At 39.0% G+C, this 26,684-nt stretch overlaps 1 protein-coding gene across 2 annotated transcripts; it reads right to left on the bottom strand.

The window, feature by feature from the left end:
• Positions 1 to 1,476: 1,476 nt before the first annotated feature.
• On the bottom strand, positions 1,477 to 26,294 carry med23 (mediator complex subunit 23). Of its 2 annotated transcripts, XM_042503297.1 has the most exons (31): positions 26,146 to 26,294; positions 25,103 to 25,134; positions 24,822 to 24,909; positions 24,605 to 24,729; positions 23,097 to 23,208; positions 22,838 to 22,936; positions 22,601 to 22,702; positions 22,432 to 22,501; positions 22,028 to 22,140; positions 21,298 to 21,393; positions 20,566 to 20,583; positions 14,861 to 15,067; positions 12,691 to 12,834; positions 12,360 to 12,505; positions 11,995 to 12,240; positions 10,998 to 11,140; positions 10,511 to 10,685; positions 9,184 to 9,347; positions 8,883 to 9,007; positions 8,576 to 8,781; positions 7,285 to 7,465; positions 7,031 to 7,201; positions 6,610 to 6,826; positions 6,321 to 6,430; positions 5,502 to 5,628; positions 4,423 to 4,588; positions 4,093 to 4,165; positions 3,788 to 4,002; positions 3,218 to 3,338; positions 2,776 to 2,907; positions 1,477 to 1,844 (listed from the first exon to the last, which is right to left on the bottom strand). In XM_042503297.1, exons 1-31 carry the CDS (start codon positions 26,194 to 26,196, stop codon positions 1,626 to 1,628), a joined length of 4,194 nt encoding a protein of 1,397 aa, XP_042359231.1. In that variant the 5' UTR covers positions 26,197 to 26,294; the 3' UTR covers positions 1,477 to 1,625. The 2 variants fall into 2 exon arrangements, with proteins under 2 accessions (XP_042359231.1, XP_042359232.1); XM_042503298.1 differs by lacking the exon at positions 20,566 to 20,583.
• Between the last annotated feature and the right edge of the window lie 390 nt (positions 26,295 to 26,684).

The following is a 26,684-nucleotide window of genomic DNA, read 5'->3' as shown; positions in this document are numbered from 1 at the left end:
TAGTGCTGCCATGTAAAATCAATGTGGAGTTATGCATAAAAGCTCGACTGATAGATGAGTCCAACCGATAGTTAACAAAGTTATTTTCAGTGCAAAATTCAGTATCGGCAGCGAAGTCTGTTGAAAGTCGACTGATAGATGAGTCCAACCGATAGTTAACAAAGTTATTTTCAGTGCAAAATTCAGTATCGGCAGCGAAGTCTGTTGAAAGTCGACTGATAGATGAGTCAGGCTGATATTCCTTGATTTCGACAGAGGCATCTGCTGATACTGCTTTTTACTTGTTTGGGGACCACTTCACCTTATTTATTGACAAAAACGACATATAACACAACTTTACGTGCCTAATTTGATTGGCAAAATCACAACAAGTGTCTAAACTGTATAAATCTACCACCAAATTAAATTTAATGGCATAATCAAAATAAAATGTACTCACCAGGATTTGAACCACCAGTCTCACAATTTCTAACCAAATACTCAGTCCACTGAACCAAAGCACTGTTCATGAAACTGCCATCATATTATACATACTAACGGTGGTGACATCTGTCGGAAATTTGACTGATAGATGAATTGAGCCAATAGTCAAATGTCTAAACTGTATGAATCTACAGTCAAATTAAATTTTACGGCATAAATAAAAGAAAGTATTTCCAATAACACTCAAACCCGCAATCTCACACATCATAACCAAATGCATAATCCACTGAGTCGCATCCTGCATATTTCAAGTAGTATTTGGAATTTCAAAACTGCAATTCATTTGGCAGAAAAATAATAGTAATTTTTTGTCACTCCAAGAGGGTCTTTGTACTGGTCGGTGTTTGGGCTCTAATGAAATATTTGCTCTTGACTTAAAAAAAAAAATCAATCCAAATTATGTTTGTTGTACAAAATATCTCTGTACACCTTAGCATGCAAAAAAACCCTCCGAACACTTGGTTGTTATTAGTCATGGAATATGACAACTGAGCAAGTTTTTTTATTTGTATCAAATAATTTAAGTTTCTCACTATCACTGTCCCCATTCATATTTTAAGAGACTAAAAAATGAGCCTAAAAAGTTTGAAAACTGAACGACAGTACAGAGTTGTTGCTATAGAGATGATGCACTGTCAGATTTTTTGAGCGTTGCAGACCTGCGCATTGCAAGTAGTTGCATTTTTAACTCGTTCTGTTGCAAATGTTTGGTCTGAACAAGGCTTTATTCGTCCATACAGATACAAAGTAACCAGAGTTTTGAAAAATGTGAACCTTAGAAGGTGTTTTAAAAACTAATTTAATCTAAGACTGTATTCATGTGGATGAGCGACCTAAACTTAGGGGAAAAGTATGTTTACAAAAGTATCTGTATGCATGCAGACAGAATTTCTATGCACTTACCGAAGCCCCGTCAGTGATTCATCCTGAGTTTCTCAAACAGAGTCAGCCAGGGTTTAAGTACAAGATTTAAGTTCAGGAAAGACAATCAGATCTTGTTTATAGAAATGTTATTTCAATCTTTACTTTGAGCAAAATCCACCTCAAAGACAAAATCAAACTCAAAATCATGATGTCTACAATGCGGTTCTGTGTGCGAGTCCACTGTCATGTAACCATGTGTTTGTGTTCACCCAGGCCACCTACATAGGAGTATGTGTGTGCTGTGTGGAGGAGGGGGAGGCGGCGGCGGAGGACGATGACAGCGAGGAGGTGGGGGGCTGCGGGGTGGAGGAGGAGGAGGCCGAGGACGTGGAGGCAGCAGTGGCAGCTGATGATGAAGTCTCTATCTTACTGCTGTGAGTGATGAAGCGCAGTCGCAGCTTCATGGCCGGACGCAGAGTCATGATGATTTTCTCCACCTAAAAAGAGAGAGACAGAGAGAGAGACAAGGAAAAAGACAGAAAGGTAAAGAACAGAGGTGAGTACACAGATGAGCAATGTAGTGATAACCAAAAAAATCAGGAAAGAAGCTAGATTGGTTTAAGAAAAACAAAATGCATGATTTGGATTTGGGTTTAAAGAGACAGTTCACCTCTAAATCAAAAATACATCTTACTTGTAGTGCTAGTTAAGGAATGTTAGAGATGTCTGTCTTCTCTACCGATAACGTAACTAGATGGCACTTGGCTTGTGGTGCTCAAAACGTAAAAAATAAACCAATTCAACAGCAATGTCTCAGAAATCATGACTCGGTCTTGAGTACCAGGTCATGATTTCTGAAAGAGAAACTGCTGTTGAGTTTTTCAAATTTATATTTTTGGCGCTTTGAGCTCCACAAACTGAGTTTCATCTAGTTCCTTTATATTGGAGAGAAGACAGACACCTCACGCCAAAACAATCTAAACTGATAAATAGCACTACAGGTGAGTGAAAGAATGTATTTTTGAGGCAAACTTTCCCTTCAAGGCTGCTCAGTGTTCAAAGAGGGCTCCCTCTATTAAATTAATTACTTGGAAAGACAATTCAAGTACACTTGATGAAGCCTCAAGCACAAATGGAAGTACTGCTTTATCTCCTCTAATTAACTCTGGGGTCGGACACTGGTGGGGAGCTCGCTCTCTGTACAGGAGGTGACAGATTCAAGCTAAAAATGGAAAACGAAAACACGAAACTGTCTCCTGAGGAGCTGCGAGTTCACAGATGTCACCGTACTTGAAGTCTGGGTGACAGTGATCCCAATTTGTCTCTATTTTTAGTTTTTCCATTAGTTTGTTGGTTTACTATTAATGTAGGTTACAAAAAAATGTATGTTCAATGTTGTGCTTTATTTTTTTAATAAAAGACACTCACCTGCTCCTTCACGCTGTCTCCGGTGTACATGTATTTGATGTGATAGAGGAAATCACAGATTGGGTCCATGTAGCTGAGATGTTGGCAGTGTTGGTCCACCGCCTGGAGCATCTCGTAGAAGGCCACGCCAATCTGAAACACGCAAACACGAGGATATATACATAAAAAAAAAAACTACAACTAAAGCACAAATTTTGTAAAAGTATTTGTTGATGCTGTTGATTTATTTGCTGTTAATGAATAAATTTGCTAAAACCAGACTAAAATTAAAAGTGAGTTCAGAATCAAAACTAAAACGTGACTTTACATCAACTACGATTATCAGTAAGTGACAGAAACTACTTTTAAAATTATTTTCAAAATTAGCATAGCACTACTGCGCATTAATTTGTGTTTTAATAATTATTGTGCTTGTCATATATGGCCAAACTTTTGTGTGTACCTCCAACATGCATCGTGTCCTCTCTTGCTGGAAGCGCTGCAGGAACGGCCCCACCAGGTGATACACGTAGAGCAACTGGAACTCTGTCTGGACGACGGGCTTCAGCGTCTCCGACAGGAATCTACACACACAGACACAAATTCATGATAACAACATTGAATTATATGTGGTCTTAAGCAGTGGTGGTTCCTAGCTGGTGTTCGTGGGTCATGGGACCATTCTGAATGGACCACAAGTGACCTGTAAACATGTCAAGTTTGTAAAAAACAAAACAAAAAACAGGTTATTTGGAACTACAGGGAATTTCTGGAACAGAGCTTTTATTCTGAAGTGCCATTTCTGTTTATTCTTGCAATATGTTTCATTTTTTTGTGTTTTAAACCGTGTTGTTTACATTCTGTGAAATAAAACTGAATATGTGGTAATTTGTAATGTGTGGACCTTAAACTAATGACTAAGGTTTAAATCTGGGCCTGTGACTTGACCAGTTGGGAACCGCTGGTCTAAAGAGCATAAAGAAGGATGCCAGGGTGAGAATAATAGGACAGAGACTGAGGAAGACTTCCTTACTTTGGGATCAGAGACAGCTGTCCGATGGACGAGTGATGCCACACAGCGTGCGCTAATGCCAGCACGTAACTGCAGTTCATTTCGCTGTAGCTCTGGTGGCAGGCTGTGAAGTCGAGCAAGGCGAAGGGATAACCCGCCCACTCGGTCTCTGACGTCAGCGCTGGAGAGCTGATCACTGACACGATGCGGTCGTGGAGGACGATCCAGTACGGCTCCTGGAAGAGAGGAAATGGAGGAGGTCACGGTGAATGAACTCCACATGAAGTCATCAAATAGTTAAGGACTGGGGTGATTTTTTTTTTTACAGGAAGTGCAGTTATCACAAGTCCAATAGCGTTCATCCAAGCTGTGATGTTCTCTCTGGGAACCAGAGGCTGGCTGAAAGAAGAAAGAAAACATGATAAATAACTTACATCAAACTCTTGGTACAAAACACACTCCTATTAAAATGATCAAAATTATCTTCATTTCATCTTCATTTTGATTTCTCCAAAATTTTCCATGATTTTTACTAATCCCATGACTTTTCCAAGCCTGGAAAATGTGATTGTGAAATTCCATAACTTTTCCAAGTTTTCCATGACTGTGGGAGCCCTGTAAAGACAATCTGAGCTGAACTGTCTGAGGTTTTGTACCTCTTCAACACGACATTGAGCAGAGCGTTGCCGACATCTTTTCCCGGCACGGCTAAAGCCATCAGCTCCACGCAGGTGACGTGCAGAGCGTGGGCTGCAGGGTTGGGGAACTCGTTGAACCTCCAGTCACAGTTGGGGAACGGACCCGGTGACTTGCCAGCCATGGGTGAGAGAGAGTTAAGGAGGGTAAAGATCAACAAAGCGCGGCGCAGCCAGAAGGCGGAGCAGCTGCGCCCGGTTAAAAAGTCACTCCCGGCTCCCTTACAGTGGAGATGGGGAAGAAAACAAAAATGGGGACTAATTTATCTTGCATCGTGCTGTACTTAGGTGGAGCGTAACATATCAAGTATTAAATTAATCTGCACATGCTCCACTTCAAAATGATGAACTTTTCTATGGATGTCAATTTCTGAGCTATGGCCAAGGTCAAAATGTGGCCTGCAACAAACTGTAACGCGAATCCAAACTTTCAGCCCCTCCTGGCTGGATAAGAGGAGTGAGACATCAGCAGAAAATGACTGTGCAAAACTGTCAATAAAACAGATTTTTCAACAATTGTACATCCCCACAACTACGAGAGATCCCCAAGCAATAGCAGTGCACACAAAATATTAGGCTGATTGGTCCGGTAGTTTGAAAAATTAGTGGCGGACAGACAGATGCACACACTCACCAAATGCATGATCAAAAAATAAACTAAAATTAAGAAAAATGTTAAATACAGTTTTGCAAGACTAAAATTTATCCTATCCTTTAATATTTTATATTTTAGTGCTCTGTAAAGCCCTTAAAATATCCCTGTTGTATGAAATGTGCTATACAAATAAAGCTGCTTTGCCTCTGTTGTTGCAGCTAAACTGGCTCCAATAAAATCCTATGGGACCTGGGATTTCATTAACTTGAATGTAGAAATTACAATCCAAAGAGACATTAGGGGAAACTGGACATATTGGCAGGAAGGTAAATAAATTATTTAGGTGCCCGGGAGGCCTGTGACTTTTTATTAGCCAGGATAAGGATTGCTTAGAGAGGACAGTGATGGATCCATTCACACACAGAAGGAGATTAATGAAGGATATTGTCCACCAGACGTCCAATCAGCTTGCAGTAGTAGGTGTCATCAGGGATCCACACGTTGTCCTCTCTGGGGTTCATGCCAAACTTCAGGTAGGTTTCACTCAGGCACCACCCAGGGGTACGGTTGTCCTATAAAAAATACACATTTAATATATCTGAAAATAAATAAATAGGAGCTGTAATTACACATGAAAAAGAGACCAACAAGGAACTTCACACCACACAGATGCTTGTTTTAACCCTTTGAAACCTTAAAAAAATGGTTTAATTTCTTTCGGAAACATGGGGAGAAGGTAATGAGCAATTTAACAAGACGTGGTTCAAAGAAGAGCAAAACAATTGGTTAAAAAGTTACAAGAAATTTACCTGAAAGAAAAAAAAAATGTGTGTGTGTGTGTATTTACTTTATATATTGTATTATATTTTTTTCTGTAACAATTTTAAATATCAAATTATATTACATGTAGTTTTCTGTGCATTTTTCCCTATTTTATTTAGATAACTTTCTCTTAATTCTCCCTTGTTTTTAAAGCTAATTTTAAGGTCATTTTCTTGTCCCCTTGACTAAGTTCTTGCAATTTGTGATGCATTTTTTTTTGCCAAGTTGGCCACTGCCTTTTTTCAAAATGTTTCAAAGAAGATATCATATAAATTTAATCAGGTTTCATGGGTCAAATAGCTTGTGAAAGGCGTCTGAATGCAGCGCAGGAAAACTGTTGGTGATCTAGGTTTCAAAGAGTTAATAAACAATGAGTCATCACATAATGAGCTTTTGTCTCAGATGTGTTTATCTTTTTTTCCTTCATCTTCCCTCTGTGTACCTTCAGTGAGGACATGATGGCGTGCACCAGTTTTCTCTTCAGGTTCGTTCTGTCTCTCAAATGTCGCTCGTAGTAGTGAAGCGTGTTGTACAGGTAGGTGACGGGTCGGTCTGCGCACAAACAAACAGGAGTAAATACACATCAGTGCGCAGAAACAACGATCTACAACTAACATTCACATCCCAGGAGAGCTTCCTCATTTCATTCATGTAATAATTCATCGCTGTTATTCTTTCAAAACCTGCTCCCTCGTTCATCCACACGGATATTTTAGGATAGTTTTACACACCGTGAAACTTGTACAGTCCTCCCAGATGGTCCAGCAGTGTTTCCAGAGACTTGGAGACAGGAAGAAGCTCCAGGAAACGGTGGATGACGATGTCAAAGACGGGCAGGAAGCGCAGGCACACGTTGCCAAAGTATATGGGCAGATACTGAGGCTGGAGCTGCATGGGAGGGTTGACTTGGTCCGCAAGTCCCTCGAAGTACAGCTTCTCCGGGTATTTCTGGTGAAGGATCAACAAACACTGATGACCTCAGATCATAGACATGTGACCTCAGATTATGTAAAAAATAATGGACATAGCCACTATGACATCACCCATTGCTTTGAGGGCTGCTTTTTTGAAGCCTTGAATTATTGACTGTTGTCATCCTGGATTTTACAAACTGTTTCTTTTTTGTACAAAAAAAAGGCGAGTTTTTTGTACCTTGTGATAGCTCATGTGCTTGTTGTGCCAGTCGCTCTGCAGCCAGTGCTCGGGAGCGTTCTCCTTGACAAAATCGTTGACTCGGTTCCTGAAGTCGTTGGGCTTCAGCAGCAGGAGCTGGATTATGAAGTAACAAACCTGAGCCTCGTTGCCTTCATGGCTACGCATCGCCTGAACACAGAAGAAAAGTGAGACACAAAGCATGGGTCCCATAGTATTTATGAACATTTCTCTGTATGCACATTTGTCCTCACCAGACACAGGATTAGTCTGTCCAGGGTGACTATGTTGTACTTCCAGACCATGTCGTTGAGGATCTCAATGCACTTGTTGAGTTGCTGTCCGCCGGCTGATGTTGAGAACTCATAGACGAGGAAGTCTGCAAATGTTCTCACGTGAGCCACGAGTGCGCGAGCGCCGATACGCTCCAGGACCCTGAGGGACACAAAATCAGGCTGCAGTTAGCCAATCATCCCAAAACGACTCTGTCTGCTCCAGCTGGATCAATTAACCACAGATGTTGTTTAGAGACTTGAGGTTACCCCCCCACACACCCCTCCTCGGGCCAATTAGTGCATATTTAAAATGCCAGAACATCAGTGGTGAGATGCATCATTACCACATGCTTCATCAAAACACACTCTGTGGTGTCGGGGACTCTGAATACAACGTGGAAAAATGCGTTAATGATAAGGACTGGGACTCTGCTCTAATTAATCTATGTAAATTCACAGACTTGTTTTTAATTTGACATTTTTTTTATTTTTCTGTTGATCAGTATCAACCCTAATTACTTCCACTGTGTTCAAAAATAAAACCCGAATTTCTTTTAAATTTTTCATGTGTTACTCGTACTTTATATCGTCACTGTCAGGCGGAAACCTTAACCACTACTTTTAAGGAAATGAAAAAAAAAAGTAACATACATACTTGAACACTGCACCGAACACTGTGCCGTTAGGGTTTGTATTGCATTTGTATTGTATTATTGTATTGCATAGTTAGATACTTGCATGTATTATATTATTATCAATATTTTTACCAAAATCATGCTCAAGTGCAGTTATGAAGTTTCAGCTGGATGACGTGCCATTTTAATAATCCTGTTCCATTTCTCGAAAGGCTTTGAAAGATTCACTGTCCTTTTTAATGCAAGAAAACAAGAACGATATCCGGTGCATGAAGTCGATAAGTGCAAAGGTGAACGTGGATCAGCAACAAAAAAAATGTGAGAACCCAAACTAAAATGCAGGTGAACAAGTGAATAAAAATCATTATTATTTCTCGTCCAACCCGTAAGAAATCATAGTGTCCATCTTATTGTGGTACTAATTATTGTTTATGGTATGATTATGTAGTATAATAGGTAAGATAAGCAATAAAAAACAAATGCATACATGGCATCTACAGTTGATTTACAGGGAAAAAAGAAAAATAAAGTATGGAGATACAAGGTTTCTATACGAGAGCAACAAATATAATAAATGTTTGTGCGTGAACTCTGTAAAAGCGTATTTGTAGACACACAAAATCATGACACTGAACCTGAAGCCTATCTGGTTGATGTGATCCGTCTCCAGCAGCATCTTCCACAGCAGACAGAGGAACAGCGGGGGGGAGCCCTGCATGGAGAAGTGGGTGATGATGTCATTCTCGTTGGCCATGGACTTCCACTTCCTGTACTCCTCTTCCACGTTCTTCTTCAGGTTGAATCGAGACTCCTGAGGAACATTGTTCTGTTTGAAGAACGCCTGAGAGGAAGAGGGAGGGCGGAGTGATTAAAACAAGATCATTGCAGCTGAGATTAAATAAAGCTGAATTTGTCGTTGACGCCTCTGTGACCGTGGCTCACCTGCAGTGGAGCAGGGAAGCAGGAAAGTGTGTGTGAGGCCCAGTTATGAGGTGTGAAGTTCATGATGGTCTGGAGGATGTCTTTACACCAAGTGCCATGGATGGAGTCGGACCCTGTGAAAAAATCTACACACAAACACAAAGCAGGAAAAAACTGCACAGTGAATTAAATTTACAGGTAAGAAAGAATGAACAAGAAAGGAAAGACGCCGACAAACTTGAGAATAAAATGAAAGATCAAAACAAAGAAAAGGACAAGTCAAGTCAAAGGTCTAAAGGAGTAAATGCAGAGCGAGAGCGACCTGTGACGTGTGTGGCTCTGGCCAGGGTGAGGATCAGGGCTCGGTTCAGCTCCTCAGACTCTGCCGACAGAACTGTCTTTGGGTCGTTGAGGAAGCGGGTGAACTGCGGCTGCACCTCTGAACTCCCCAAGGCTGTGATCAACCGCAGAGCCGTGCTCTCGACACTGAGGACAGAGACACAAAGACAGCAGGACATGAGAGAGAACATTATATTCCTGATGACTGTATTTGTGTGATAAAATGTATTGTAGAAACTGAGAAATTCTCGTTTGCTGTGGGAATACTGAACTCAATGCAAATGAAAATGTGTGCTGGGAAATTTTATGAGTTTCAGTAGTAATTAGGGATCGGAGCACATCCGATTTTATTGCACATTGTGATTACAAAAAAAAAAAAAAAAAGAAAAAATAATCCACACACACAATAAAACGTAGCAATTTAAAACACGTCAAAGCAAACAATGTCATGCACGGCCAGGTAAAATGCCTGAGCTCATATTCGCGTATGTGCTCAGGCACTCGTAAGCTACTCATAAGCAGAGTGTTTTAAATCGTGATGTTTTGGGAAAAAGCATGTGTTTGGGAAGTATCGAGCATACAGTTACAATGAGACTTATCCTGATTATGCTGCATGAGTTTGTAAAAAGAGGATTTGATGTAGATCGTTTCACTGGCATTGCGTTGCTGGGCAACAGCTAGGGTCCAGGTTCACTCTCTGTCAGTTGATGTCGTTCACATATAACGGTTATGAGAGGAGCTTGAAATATTGATACTGTCTTAAAATTACAATTTTATGGTTTATACTTTTAATTTATTAAGATTTATATTTTAAGATCCATTTTTGCTTATTTCCCATGTTGTTTTTTTTTCTTTATCTGACTGATTGACTGACATATTCTCTAAAAGATTTTAACAGGAAATACAAAAGGGCCCATTTCGAGTGTTGACATTGTAATGTTTGAGCTGTCTTTGGTTTTGCTATTTTTAAAACCCTTTTTACTTCAACTCATTGCAAATGTTTGCCTTTTTTTGATTCTTTGCTCACCGGAGGCATGTGAGAAAACAGTTTTCTTCAAAGATTTAACTTGACACGCGGAGACTAATTGATATAAGAACGTTCATTTAATAAAATATAAAATGACTCCAGTATATTTTAGTGACATCTAATGAGTTTGCAGCATTTTTTGATGGTAATTGAGATAATATTGTGAAACATAAGTATTCTGTCCAGGATAATTGTGTAATGAAGTGGTCTTATGTTGCAGTGCCTAATGTGAGTAATCCTTTAGTGAGTTACAGTGAGTATGCTGGATGTAAGTCCACATTACCACAGATGCAGCTGGTTCTGGTTGGTCTGGGGCACGGCAGCAAGACTGTGCAGGTGACTCAGCAGCTGGACTCTGTAGTGCGGCTGGATGTGGTGCATCCTGTAGCTGAACATCTCCAGTAACGTGTGAAGGATTCCCCACGCGTGAGACTTAAACACGTTAGGCAGCAACTGGCCTGAACAGACAGAGTGTCAAATTATTCAACATGTGTTTGTTGCCCCAAGAGACAAATTCAACACAAATGCTCTGAGCCAGCCTGCTCGAAATGCAACCCAATGGATGAGCAGTGATGACTGAATATAGATCAGACTAGAACGTGCTGGAAGAGTTATACACTCTTACAAATTCTGTACTGCGACTCTGAAAAACTTCTCTTCAGGGAACAAAATGATGCTATACTGAAATGAGGTATGCAAATCACGTTTTCTCCATCTGAGCTTGACAACTTTGCAACACAGCGGTGAATTTTAATGTTTCTATCACTCACTGATGAATCCTTTGATGCCGAGTGACTCGATCTCCATGTAGACCAACAGTCTGCTGTATGTTTCTACCAGTGCAGGGGCCAGAGCGATGCTGGATTTGGCGTGGGCCAACTTTATTACCCGCGTGGCGATACTGTGAATCAGACTGGAGGCAGGCAGAAAGGGACAAAATTAATGCATTTCAATAAACTGTGTAGTTCTCTGTATAAATCATTGTTAATTCCTTTTTTAAAATCATATTATATCATTTTTAAAGGGTAACTTCAGTATTTTTCAACCTGGACTGTATTTTCCCATGGTTTGTGTCTACGTGAATAATGGGAACAGTCTTTAAAATTGGTTCAGTATTGAGTGAGAGCTCTGCAGTCAGCAGCCCTCAAACAGGCTGCAATGTAACCACTCTGGGCATTGGTGAAGGGGCGACTGCAGCATCTGTTCTAAGTGATGCATGTGCTTGTTTTTGCCACTGACAGGCTCAGACTATTTTAGAGGCATCTGCAACATTATGGAGAGGAAAAACTTCTGTGAAAGAGTGAGATCCCTTTTGTTTAACCAGAAGCAACACTGAAATCACCACTGCAAAAACCACCAGACATTTAAATAAACAATCATTTTAGCCCTTATAGAGGCAGCATATTTTCACATCTAACTAAGTGAATTTCAAACTAAACAGAGATTTTGATTGTTGGACCAGTGGAAAGATGAACCAAGATGGTTTATTTGGTTTCTGTGGACTTTAAATGAAGTGTGTTTTACTATGATAAAATTGCTGTTAATTTGAATGGAGTCTAGTGGGTTTTTGTACTTGAGATTTTGGACAAAAAGGTCTATCCCTGTGGGGATCCTTTCCATAATGTTGTAGGACACTTAGAATAAAAAACTAGGCTATAAATGGCAAAAAAAACCCTCTTTTTGTGGATGTAAAGTGACACAAAAACATGAGAAAATACTGTCCAAGTTTCCCCTTAGTTCATCTCTGCATCCTTTGCTTTCACTGACCTCATCTTTGCATGCACCGTGAGTGAATCCAGCAGGTTCATGGGCAGCGGGGTGACAGACCCGGACGCCATGCAGTTGGTGCCGGGTAGGTTGATCCTCATCGATCCGTTACCATAGATGGTCTCTACCAGGACGCCCATCGGCAGAGTGAAGCACTCGGAGTTGGTGCTGTAGGCGTTACACAGCAGGGCGATCTTGTAGTCGGACATGCCCAGAGTCTTGTTTCGCAGAGACTGCTGCAGAAACCTAACGGACGGGAGGGAGGGGGACAGGTATTATAACTGGGTACTTTATTTTGGTGTACACTTGAGGTATGTATTGTGTAAAGTACATATTACAGAGTCTTGTATTTTAAAAGTGCGTACTCATGGTGTAGTTTCAGAGAGTGTGGTATGGGTATCTGTAGTTTGGAGTTGTCGTTCTGAGCTTTGCGGTTCAGGTGGATCCAGATGCAGGTCATGGCGAAAGAATGAGTCGACTGGGGCTTGTTAATGTCTGGAACTGGGATGCACTTGAGAGGGAGAGAAAGTGCGGATACATGTGATGGTTTTACATATAAAGTCCTTACTGCCACTACTACCAAAACTTCTACCTCTACTACTGCACTACAGCAAAAAATATATCAATAAATAAATAAATAAAATTAAATGCTATAGAAAATATGAAAAGTAAAATACAGTCTTGGAAGATGTGTACCTCTTTTTCTGGGTAAAGCAGGTCGAAGAGCTTCATGACAGGCAGGAAGTCAGCTAAGGCGTTCTTCTGAATGCTTCCTGATATGAACTGCAGCAAGACCCACATCAGGTGGTCCCTTCCTTTAATGAGACCTCTACCTGCCAGCTATAAAGAGAGAGAGAGAGAAACTCAACATCAAGGGACACAAGAATTTATACCTGTTTCCTAATTCAAACACCCACTCTAAATTTCATCTTTAATAATCTTAATTTTGGGTTATACATAGCTCTTTAACGGATCCCAACAATTGGTTTTTGAAAAATATGTTACCTAAATACTACCTAAGCTGCTTTCCGGTTGCTTCTTTTGAAGCACGTTTGGTTTTAGTGTGAAAATGTATTTCCTTTAAGCAGTTTTAGGAAGCATTAAAGATGAAGGTTCAACAATGGCTGCTAGATAGGATTATCTTAAAAATGTGGAAATCTTAAGATTTTTTTAATGTGTTATTTTGCATCTTGAGCTAAAGTATGTCACGTAGTTCTTGCTGCGGTCGAATTCCTCTTTTTGCATAGGGACGTTCCTAACTGAGTGAGATGAACCAGAAGTAGCTGAGCGGCTGCCATGATAAGAGCTGTTTAAATTCTCCTAATATTAAGGAAAGGTGCGTCAATGCTTCCTTTATAATCTCCTTTAGCACAGGATACACCAGACCATCCTTTACCAAAGGAAAGGAGAGAATCCGCCCCACAATTCTTTGCAGCAACAACTTATGATGGGTGACATCGGCCACTAATTGGGGAATCAGCTGTTTCATGACATCACAGATCCACAGTCTGTATGAGCCGAAACAACTTTAAAACACGATCACGTCAACATTGAGCTGTTTACAGAGCTGCTTCTTAAGCTGTTATATACACAGGCTTATAATCACAACAGGTGAGGCAGAGGTTGACCTATTTGTTTCAAAGTGTCTGTTAGAAAAAAATGAAAAAATAAAAAATGTGCAAATGTAATTCATTCCTCTGATCTGACATGATAAGTACAAGTGTTTCGGTCTGCTAAACTGAGGAGATTTGCGGTGGCTTACATAAATCAGCAGCTTAACAGGCTGAGAAAGACCAGAGAATAGCCTGGACAGTTTTGGAGCAGCTTTTATATCCATAAACTATCTTGGACGCGAGGGACTTCTACTGCAGGGGCAGTCATTTTTATGGCAGCTAATAATGGAGCGGACAAAAAGCAGACGCATGAGATGTCCAGGGAATGCGAGTGGCTTCAGCAAAGAGAAAACTTAATGTCTGACACCATTAAAAAAAACAGCTTGTTATATTAGAAATGTTGACACATGCAGTCCGGAGAGAAATCGTATCTGAGGTGAGGAAGCCACATTGTTGAAGCACTGCTGTCTGAGCAGGTTTGCTCTGGTTCATGTGAGTGTGTGCATGTACATGGTCATGTAAGCACGTTCATACTGTACACTACCTCCTAGAGATAATATGCTCTTCAGCACGTTGTCTTTTTTAGGTATCTACTGCAACTGTACGTAGGCCTTTAAATCAAGCTGTTCAGCAACTTCAGCTCATGAGGGTGCCTACACTGCAAAGTGCAGACACACTACTACTATTCCCTGTACTTATTAGTGTGGATGCTGAAGCAGGTAAACTAATGAGTACAGGGTTATAAACCACTTTTAAGTCAAAGCTAAAAAAAACAATCCTTTTTACACTGCCTACACCACCCACTGAAAACATATTTTTAAAATGGATTTTAATCATTTTAAACCATTTTTTTGATCTTTGCATCTCAAGTCTGCACTTGTGTTTTTTCTAATGGTGATTTCTATTTGTAAATGTTTAAATCATTTAGTAATTAATTTTACTGTTTATATCTCTTTACTCTTTTTCTGTAAATCTGTATCCTTTATGATTTTTTATATATTATTGCTCTGTAAAGCACTTTGAATCGCCCTGTTGGATTAAATGTGCCATACAAATAAAGCTGCCTTGTCTCTGATCATTTTGAACTTTGCTTTTCGGCAGAAACACTATATTCCCTGACAAAAGTCAAAGTCTTGTTGTATTTTGTAAACATATGTGAGAATATTGTGAATAAACCAAATCAAGGCAAGATCCTCTTCCACTTTAATAGGATCACAAACTCTTCCTTCCTCTGCTCCTCTTCCTCCTCTTACCTTCTGATGTAACGACAGCACCATGTGAGGGAAGCTTGCAAACTGAAACAACACAAAGAAGATGAGCTGGGAGGAGAGGTGCTGCCACAGCAGCTGGCTGGTTCCCCCGATGTCGGCGTCAAAGTGTTCCTCGGTCTCGGAGCGCTCCATGGCGTACACCACGAGGTCCACCAGCTGCTCCTCCAACACCGGGCAACGCTGCTTATGCTGAGGGGGGAGGACGGGAGTGTTAAAGGATAAAGAAAATAGTGGGCAGGAGACAGAGGAAGTTAAACAGAGAAAAGGAGGGAAAAGACATCAGAGGACAGAAAGAGACAAAGGAAAAGGAATGACATAAAGACAGAAGGAAAGGAAGGGAGAGGAAGGACAGACAGAGGGAGGGAGAGAACGTGGAGAAGATTATCGTTAAATGACACACACATTTTTTTATGTTTCACATGCAGCACAGCATCTCCTTCCTGCCTCTGTCAGCTGGGTAAACCATTTATCTTTATCTGCAAATGATCTGGTAATTTTCTTTTCATGTTATTATGCTAATCTTAAATGTCCACATATTTCCAGAAATTTTCTATTTTGTAATTTGGACATCATGATAATGGTTCTAATACTTACATGTAGATTAATGTGCATTTTCCATATTATTAAATATACTAAATTAAAATAATGCAAATAATGTTAATTCAAACATACTGTAACATTAACAAAAATAAAACTGAGCTCTGCAAAAGTCCTGTGCAAGTATTACCTGTTTTTCTGGGATGACCGTTTCATGTCAAGACAAAATGTTTTCATATAGAACGTAATAATATGTAAATCTCATTGCAGTATCTGAACCAACAATGCTGTAACTTGTATAGGTGAAGGGGACTTTTGATGAAAGAGGGAAGACGAGAGGAAAGCGGATTAAGAGAAAGTCAGAAGAAATGGCTGAGGGGGGAGGATGGAGAGAGGCAGAGATAGGGAGGCAGATGATGAAGGGAAGGCAGGTGAACAAGATCTTAAAGGGATAGTTTCAGATTTTTTAAAGTGGGCTTGTATGAAGTACTTATCCACAGTCAGTGTATTGATACAGGAGATGGTGGTTCCCAGTTTGGGAAGGCAGCAGCACTGGCAGAAGCAAAACAATAAGTACTGCTGTGGACGAGGGCCGCAGTAAAACGGTTTCTGCCCAGCAGCATTAAACACTGACTTCAGGCCGTATAGAAGAATTCACTAAGTGCATGTTCATGTGGGCCAAGTGGACTCATCTGCATGAGCTACAGGAGGGTCGGCAGATTATTGGCCCGGCCAATTATCGGGGCTGATATTTGGCATTTTGCTAATTATCTGTATCAGTGTTTCATTGAAATGATTGCCAATAAAATTAATTAATGAAAAACTGTGCGTATTACACTCAACCAACATAGGAAAGGCAGTCTGCAATACATAAAAAGAGTGTCAGCATGGGAGAACTTTTACTTTTCATTAAACTTTATTAAAAAAAAAAGTTGCAGGGACTTTGCTGTAAATTATGTTGAAAGTTTCAGATTTGATTAAACATTTTCTAATGCCATTTAAATATTATATTCCAAAATCTAAATTTTCGACAGAAAAATGTATTTCATTTTATTGTAAATGCACATTGCTTGCAAATATCGGTTATTGGTCTTATTAAGTACTTATGCTCAGTATCGACCCTGAAAAAAACAATATCAGTCGACCCCTTGGCTAGAGTCGACGTAACCTGAGGATAACTTTGTAACTTTGAGTTGCATATAAAATATTCAAAGTAACTGACATTGCAGACATGATTTCATGTCCAAATGGTCTTGTGTTATTCAGATATCTTCCTATTAACCAGCAGTGGGAATCTTTACTTCACCCACCAGACAGACAGAAGGAGTGTGGATCTCTGCAGTGGCTGCCACTGAAGGACTTTTTCACACAACTGAGACACAAAACAGCAAACAGCACACCACAGAGCAGCACAATATGACACACAACAGCACTGCACAGCATTAAACACCAAACCAAATCAAACCAAACCAAACAGTGCAACGCGTTCCTGCATGCAGGCTAACTGGGTTTGGGAAGGTGGGAAGGTGGGAAGGTGGTGTGATTGGTAAGAAGAGGAGAAGCTGTGAGGCTGACCGTCACTTCTCTTCCTCTGCCACCAAACACACACACACACACACACACACACACACACACACACACACACACACACACATGCTCACACAGAAAGAGAGGGGAAAAGAGAAAAACAAAGAAAAAGAGAGAGAAAAAGAGAAGGATCCACAGGCTACCTTCCATCTAAAAGAAACATCCCAAAGCCAGTATCCTAGCAACATAAAACCACACCAGTGGCTGGTTTAATATCCACCTCCACTACAAACATACCAACTCAACCAACCACTAACAGATGTGTATCTGGACAAACATTTTCACGTGTCGCAACCCACAATTTTTCCCCATTTTAGCATCTACATGCCACTAAAAGTGATCACTACAAGTTACCAACCACTGAATAAGTTTTTAACCCGTCTGCCTGACAGCTCATGTCAGACTGAGTTTAAAAGCTGTGTTACCACTAAATTGTCAAGTAAATTTTAAGCAAATTTTTGAAATATATTGCAAAACAAAGAAGAAAAAAAAAGAAAATAATTATATGCGTTTCTATCAACAGATTTTGCGCCTTTTTAAAAAAAAAAAAAACTAGGGTCCACAAAGTGTAGTTTCGTCATAAATTGGAAGTATAAGCTACACTTTGCCAGTAAACAGCAAGAAGCAAGATGTTGCCAACTGCAAATAAAGCAACAATTGTCCATGATTTTTTCAAATTAATGTAGTGATTCTAATGCACGGGAAGAGAGCAACAGCAGAAACAGCCAGTCATTCAGTGAAATGATTTCTATGTCAGAATTTATTCTGCAAAGATGTGCATATGATCTCTTTTTTCAACAAAACAAAAGAACATTTCAAGCAAGCATGGAAACCTTTTGGTGCAATTGAGGAAGTTTTGGCTTTTTTTGTGTTTCCATACAGCTTTTCTAATGCAATTCTTCAAAATGTAATGTGCTTATGGAATCACAGCTCTTGGGATGACTGACTTTTGTGGCTTGAAATGCCTCTATCAGTAGTTGTTTCTGTTTCTGTTTTATATAAATTATTAATAAATCATGTAAACCAATTATCTGAGGAGTGGGGCACAATGTAATGCTTTATGGAAATATCCAAATAAGTTTGAATGGAGACATTTTAACATAATTTTAAAATGATAATTTAAAATAAACAGGCAGAAAAGCTGTTGCTGCGTAACCTTCGATGCAAAAGGTACAAACTGTAAGAACAAAAAAAAAAACAACCCAACAACAACCAAAAAAAAAAAAGTCACAAGAAACCACGCGTCAACCAATAAACATCACATGACACGAGGTCGGAGTTCACTCATCCACTCAGACAGCCGATAAGAGTGCCAACCTGGGCAAAACACTGGTCAAAAAAACACAACAAAATCCACACTTTGACATGTCTTCTATTTTTAAGCTGCCTGTGCAAATGCAATTAAAATTTGTACACTGCTATCCAAACTTTGTAATTACAAAAAATATCACTCCATCCCAAACCTGGAAAGACAAGACGAACCTCTGGAAAGTAGATAGATATATAAAGGAATAAATAGTAAAGTTAGCAGAGCGTGAACATGAGAAATTACCCACCAATAATTTAAGACACCTTTATCATTCTTTCTAAATGCAATTAATTAACTGGATGGCACAAGTCGCATGGTAATAAGGTTCACTAATATACTGCAGCATCAAAAGTTAGTTTAGAGTTTAAGTAGAAGACATGGCAATCAGATAATCAGAAGATCCACCAACTCCTAAAGTCTGACTATAAATAAACAGATTGATAATTACTAAAATGATCTGCAGAATTGCTGATATATAAGAAGAGTTGATCTTTCTGTAACTATTGCAGTGTTCATGAATTGCAAAGTATAATGAAATGTAGTGCAGCATGAGTCCAAAACACTTTTCAGTCTAAATGGAGTTTTGCCCAGGTCAGCACATCAGAAAGCAGCAAAAAAGGTCAGACACAAGAGGACCTCGCTAACAACAGGCAAAGACCAGACTACATTCACACATGCAGTGCAGCAGGACTTGAAATGTCAACAGCAGGGTTTAAATCAGAAATACTTTGTGTCATGTTGTTAGCTGGATTCACAGACCAGGCTGGGACTGAATACACTGTTTTCCAATGACAAAAACGACCTTCTACAACAAATTCAGTCTGAAATTAAAAACTGTTTGATAAGTGTCAGTGAGCTCAGCTGACATTAAGACAACCTGGGTTGTAAAGTAAAATCCTATCGATCAATAGATGGAAATTAGGCACTGACAGCTGGATGGCAAATATATACAGAATATAAGGAATCAGATAGTCCAAAGCTTTATTCATAACGTTGACTTTGCATGTATCAATTCTTCAGTTATGGGCAAAAACATGTTTTATGATGTCACTGTGACCTTGACCTTTGACCACCAGAATTTGATCAGTTCATTCTTGTGGCCAGCTGTAATTTGTGCCAAATTTGAGGAAATTCCCTCAAAGCCATCATCTGATATTGTGTTCAGGACAATGAGCCGGTAGCAAAGTTGACGACCTTGACCTTCGAACACCTAATTCTAATCAGCTCATCATTGAGTGTAAGTTAATGTTTGTGTCAAAATTTGAAGAAATTCTCTCAAGGCGTTCTTGAGTTATCACTTTCACAACAACGAGACAGACGAGGTGACAGGGACCATGACCTTTGACCACCAAAATCTAATCAGTAAATCCTTGAGTGTAAGTGGATGTTTGTGAAAATTTGAAAAAACTCCCTCATGTTCTATCGTTGGCACGGAGGCATATAAATCTATTTTGGCTCTAACACAATTATATCAAAAAGGCTAACTCATTTAATGCGATATATCATTTTATCAAACGGAGGATTTTTTTTAAAGATTTTTTTTTTTTTAATGAATGATACAATGAAATCTCAATAGCTTCATTGCAGCCTTAATAAAAAGTATTTACAAGCAATTCAAATATCGCAGAAAAAAACTGAATTTGGGCAGTAAAACATCGAACATCGAAGAGCTGACTTACTATTTCCTTTTTATGAGCATTTGTGGTGACCTGTAAGTAACGGCTTATTCACCTTCACAAAAGCTTGCACTATTATGATATGCCATGACTTCTATTTGGGGAGGGGTTACTTGTTTTGCCCAGAATATCGTCTTACATACAGACACTGAAGGTTGGCCATCTGCAGCCTCAGTTATTAAATTTTATTGTTTTGTGTACTCTGCTGCATTAAACTCTGAGATAAGGTAGTGCATGAAGCAGATTGAAAATTTACTTTGCACACAACCTTATTATTTGAACAAGCCATCCATGGTTAACGATCCATAAAGTCAGTCTGTCCATTGATTAACCTGCTGCCTCTCGTTTATTTTTATCTGTGTTCATTTGGCTACATCTGTCTCTTTGTACTGAGTATATCTCTATGAAGCCCTGCTGTGACCATCTCAAGCTCTGTAGCATTTCTCTTCACTCCATCGCAAGGTTTCTTTTTTTTTTTGTCCAGTTTCCCCCTTTTTTTTTCCTTAAAAAAGAGCTAAGAGTCCAAAGGGCTGGTTAGTTGGTTGGTCAGCAGACCAGGAAGAGGAACACCGACATACCTGGGCAATGTTCAGAGTCTAGAGAGCGCATGGCAGAGAGACAGACACAACACACAACCAGAGGACAAAAAAAGAGAGAGAGAGAGAGAGAGAAACAAAGAAAGAAGGAGAAAGAAACGGAAAGGGGAAAAAGGGAGAGACAGAAAGAGAAAGTGGTGACTAAGGAGCTAGGCTGTTCGCTGTCGGTCCAGCACAGTTAGAATCAACTCAGCCAATTCAGACACACAAACTGGACTCTGAGTTTTATGTCCAATATATGTGAAATAATTAAAATAATTCTGGTTATGAGTATTGCTTTATGATTAAGAAAAACCGAGCATGGCTGAGTTGAAACTGCATGAACCGAACAGGGAAAACTAACACCAGTGCATTATGGGTCAAGCTCACAGCATTGGCTTGCTTTATAAATGGATTTATATAGCTGTGTTAACAGGACAAAAAGATAGGAGATTGGAGAAAGGTGGGGAGGAGAAACAAAAAATAAAAAAAGAGAGGAGTATGAAGAAAAGGAGCAGGTAAAAACAAACAAAAGAAAGAAAGAGTTAAAGAATAAGACTGAAAAAAATGAGAATAAGGGATAAAGGAACAGCGGGAGCAGGAAGGGGAAAAAGGGAGCAGAGAGAGTGGGGTGGCAAAAATTAAGGAGAAGAGTCAAAGTGAAAGTGAAAGGAACGGTGAGTGCAGGTGGTACAGAAGTAAAGGAACATAGAGCAGAGGAAAAGTTTGTCTTACCTGCTTGTTGAGTCCCAACATGTTGCACACCATTTCTCTTGAGTATGGCTGTTCTAACACATAACGCAGCAAGCCCGTCTGCGGCTCAAACAGGTCCTACATTACAAAAATAAAAATGAAAATAAAAAAATTATTGCTGCTTTTGTGTTTGTGTATGTGTGTGTGTGTCTGTAGTAGTGGAAGAAGTATGCAGCTCCCTAGCTCTTTCCCTACGTACTAATATCACACTATAAATATTCTGTTCTGTATTTCTAAGTCAAAGAAAGTAAGTGTATTCAGGAAAAGGTGCTTAAGGTATTAAATAAATTAAATCCTATGCAGAAAAACCTAAAAAAAAAACCAACAAAAAACAAAAAACAAAAAACACACCCCTAAAAAATGCTCAAAAATTTTCAAAAAAAGAACAAAAATGACTTTGAAACAGTTGTTCAATTAATTATTTCAGCTGTATTTGTATAAACTGTTTGGTAATTTAAAACAGAAAATATTAACTCTTCTTGAGATCTTACGCAAAATTCTTAATTTACGAAGTAAGTCGTGACTAAAGCTGTTAAATAAACATACTGAAGTTAACAGTACAATGTTTCCCTCTGAAATATACTCCAGTAAGGTACAAGTACCACAAATTTGTACTTGAGTACAATACTTTAGTAAATGTACAAAGTTACATTCCTCTGTGTGTGTGTGTGTGTGTGTGAATGCCTGTGTCGTGTACGTGTTAATGTGATACCTTGTCAAACGGGAGCATGCCTCTCAGAGGGAAGCGCAGAGTAGTGGGGTCTAACTTCCAGGAGTTGCAGATGGCCCCGCTGTTATTCACCACCGGTAACAAACTGCACCGTCCTGTGGACACATTCACACACTGACTGACTAAACAGACAACCTGCACATTTAACCCCAGTTTAAAACATGTTGGGACGGTGTGTAAAAAAAAGGAGGAAAGGAAAATATTCATATTTTTTCTCCTTTAGATCATGTTTCCCTTTTGGTAATATTTCGGTTTCAAAAAGTAATGGACTTCAACAAAGCCTCAGCAAAGAAGAGTTTGCCAAAAAACAAGAACCCTCGAAAGCAACACACACTTCAAACTTTATGTAGCGGAGCAATATTTTTTTGTGTTTATGAGTCTCTTACCACAGATCGAGTTGATTCTGGCTGTGGGTCTGAAACTGTCCACAAAGTCTGATATCAAACTGCCAAGAAGCTACAAACAAAAACAGAATAAAAGAGAGAAAATGCAACCGAAAGATTTGTCATATGAGAATGAGAAAGCTCTGAACATACTCAAGAAACCTGCTCTTACCCAGTGTGACAGCTGTCCCTCTGGGTACAACTTTCTGATTTCTGTGACGGCAAAGTAGGCTGGCAGGAGGCACGCATTTCTGTCTAGGATATACTCTACCACCTGGAGTACACACAGCGTGAGACACTTAAGTTATAGATTTGGTATGCTTACAGATAATCATTCAAAACAAGCCGTCAGTGAAAGACAAATCACATATAATTGCATTTATTAAGTGGAAGATAGAAGGAAAAATACCTCTCTGGCAGCAAGAAGCTGCTGAACTATCGCTGAGCTCACAGTGGTGGGAATGGTTTGAATTTTATCCAGTACAGCTTTTAACAGGTCTCGAACACCCTAAAACACACACACTTTAGATCAGAACATATCATATATATAAGAGATAGTATTTGTAAAATTTTATGATACCCAAATGGAAATATTTAAGAGCTTCTTATCAGTGAGCTTGCTGATGTATTGTCTCAGCTGTACTTGTGTGTGTGAGTGTGTGTGAGACCTTGTAGTCCACCCCTCCAATGATCTTGCGAATCAGTCTGAAAGTTAAGGCCCACAGCTGAGTCCTCTCCCATTCCAAACTGTCCGAGCTTATCAGAGCGACACACACCATCCTTCAGACAGACAGAGATTCATTAGATGTACGACTAAGACAAAAACAGACATAACAGATAAGAGTGCTAAAAATTTGCTTTATTTATGTCACAGCTTTCAACAGATTAAAGGGTAAGTTGTTTTTTTTTAACTAAGAGCCCATTTTCCTGTGTTTTTTTGTTAAAGTAACTAATCGGAAAAACTTTTTTTTTTTAATTGGTCCAGTATTGAGCCAGAGGGCTGCAGCCAGCATCCACAAAACAGGCTGCAGCATCTCATTTTTGACAATGGAAGGCAATGAGCATGCAAACACATTGACCAGTTTGTTAGTAAATAACCTAAAAATATGACCCTTTAGATAATAATTAGACACCGACTAAAAGAAAACTTGTGCATTTTTCAACTCGGACCATATTTCCCATGTTTTTGTGTCTTAGTGACGAATGGGAACAACAGTTTCTGAAATAGGTCCAGTGTTGAGTGAGACTCATGCAGCGGAGAGGAAGGCTGCAATGTAACCACTCGGAGCATGTTTCTATCATCAACGTACGTTCAATAAAAGTGTTTGTTTATGCCTCCAACAAGCTCAGATTATTATTTAGAACGTATGAAAAAGATCGCTACAGAAATAAACTTTTTTGTTTAAGAGTAAGATCCTTTTTGTTTAACCAGAAACAGCCCTGAAATCACGCCAAAGCCACCAGACTCAATTTAAATAAACAGGTAATTTTTAAGTGTATAGATCCAGCCTTTTTTGCATCTAACTGGGTGAATTAAGGATTTATTTGGATCAAACCAGAGTTGGTGGTTGTTGGAACAATGGAAAGATGAGCCAGGAGGGCTTTTGTAAGTGTTAATTTGTTTTTTATTGACTTTGAATTCAGTTTGTTTTAAGATGATAAATTACTGTTTATTTAAATGGAGTCTGGTGGCTTTGGTGATTAGTGATTTTAAGGCTTTTTTTGGTAATTAAAAAGGATCTTACTATTTCTGTAGAAATCCTTTATCTAATGATGTCAAACACTTAGGATAAAAATCTAAGTCTGTAATTGGCAAAAGCAAGAACTTTTAGTGAATGAAAACTGTGTGCACATGCCTAGAGTTGTTACATGGCAGCTGCAGCGCTCTTATTCAAAACTGTTAAAAAATTGTTGTTCCTTTTTTTTCACTTAGACAAAAAAAAAAAACCAAAAACATGCAAAAATAGGGTCCAGGTTAAAAAATACCAAACTTAACCATAATACTTTCAGTATAGTATAATCATAAACCATAAGGATGATTAGTCTATTCTAATTATATCTAAAGGCCATCACTGACAATGATAATGTAGCCTAAATCAACAGGATAACATCGGACTCAAAGTGTCAGTTCATGCATGCTGCAAACCTTTGTGTGTACGAGGGTGTGTGTGTGTACCTGGGTGGTAACAGACTGGTTTCCACAGCCATCGCTAGACAGTCGTGGAGAAAGGAGATCCTTTTGGGACTGTGCTGGCTGTGTATGAACCGCACTATCCACTGCACACATTGTTCATGAGACTCCTGCAAAAAAGGGAGGGTATTGAAAAAATGATCCAGCCATTTATTTATCATTTTATGTGCGAGTGTGTGTCTGTGAGCGTGTATTTAGACACCTGTGGTAGCGTCCCCCAGTACTGTCTGAAAGCTCCGAGACAACTGATCAGTTTAGTCCTCTCGTCCTCTGGAGTGTCCATGAACATCCTGAAAAAACAAAACAATATTTTAGCTTGCAGCAGTTTATTTTACATTTTATTATTGTAATGTATTTTGGTTTTTTTTAATTAACATAACATGTCTAACAAATCAACATCACACCTTTTACTGTGCAAATACTCAGACCTGCTTTAACCACATAATTACAAAACAACAGGAGGTGTGTTTGGAGTCATCTTACCCAGCAAAGGCCTCCTCTATCATCTCCGTTTTCTGTGAAGAGGGAGAGAAAAATTAAATTAGGGAAAATTATGGGGGAGGACATGACAGGGTTTTTTTTTTTTTTTTAAATTTCTCTTCTACACAAGGTTTCCGCAGATCCTTAAATAGTCTTTAAAGGCTCAGAATTCATTAATTTAAAAAAAGGCCTTAACTTGTATTAAAATATCAATTAAAAGTCTTAAAAATGCTAAACCATGAGTAGTATTTTGTGATTTTTTTGCTGATATTCCATTCTAATATCTCATAATGATTGGTAACATATGGTTTTGTTAGAATAAATTATCGATAAGCTGTAAAAACTGTATAGTTACAACTAACAGCTTTCTGTTTCTTTCTTAGTCATAATAATCTCAATGATAATAATTCTCTCCTCCGTTGCCTCAGTAAATAGTGAGTATTTCAGAATTTGCTACAAAGCAAAACTGATGCTGGTGGAGATTAAGGTGAGTTTATCTTATTCAAACATTGTTGGATCTGAAATCCATCTTCTCTTATCTAGTGTTATTCCTCACCCTAAAAGCCTCTAACACTATCAACAGGAAAATGAACCTCCAGAAAAACTTGTAAATTTGAATCAACGTCGCCATTAATAGCACGAAAAAATCGCAGTTAGTTAAAAATCAAAACAGCTTTTACAATAAGGCAATCCGTAACTTTAAGGTACATTGTAAAAGTGAGTAAGTAAGTCTGCGTACTGAAAAAAGTGCAACGAATTAGCAATAAAGTACGTGAACACAAAACGCTAAATCTAAAACATCCGATTTATTTAAATACTAACGTTACGTTAGCAATGAAAACGTGCAACTCGTAGCTGTTAGTTTACATGTGTATGCTATGTTATTACGTATTTGTATGTGAAAGCTAACAGCATCTAGCTGTTGTTGTTGTTGTTGTAGTCATTCATTTGCACAGCAGGTTTCTGGTTGGACACATAAAGGCTAATGTTGTCTGACATGCTAACTAATGTTAGCTTTAAACCCGGTTAATAAAGATGCAAATTACCACAACATCTTCAAAGATGCTCTGGAGCTGCGTTTCCATCGAAAGCGCCATGTTTGCATCAAAAAGGTGTCGGTTTTTAAACAAACATCACACAAATCAACTCATTTCAGCAGGAGCAAACGATGCTACCGACAAGCTACATGCTAATAGGCACTGGAATCAAAACGCCGCCAGACGTGCAACTGCAAAAAGAGTCCGGAGAGACACCGGAGACACAAGATGCAAAGTTCCGCCTTGTTTTGTCAACAGTAAGGGTAACCGCTGTAATGATAACACATGCTAAGTATAATATACTTTTATAAAAAAAACCCAAAACAAATAATACCATACCAGTCGACAGATCTTTTTTATAAAATAATTTTAATTACCATACCAATTAAATTACCAATTTTTATAGTATATAGGCTAATTAATTATCTGACCTCCTAATGTGAATTTTCAAATAAAAAATAGGCTACACGAAGACACTGAGATGTTTTGCCTACAGTCCATGATACAGACACACCCTTAGGGACTGTTTGTCAGTTATGAAGGGGAAG

This window comes from Plectropomus leopardus, chromosome 16 (assembly GCF_008729295.1).
Source record: "Plectropomus leopardus isolate mb chromosome 16, YSFRI_Pleo_2.0, whole genome shotgun sequence".
Lineage (NCBI taxonomy): Eukaryota > Metazoa > Chordata > Actinopteri > Perciformes > Serranidae > Plectropomus > Plectropomus leopardus.
Note: the sequence above shows the minus strand (reverse complement) of the source record. Positions and strands in the feature narration are given on the sequence as shown.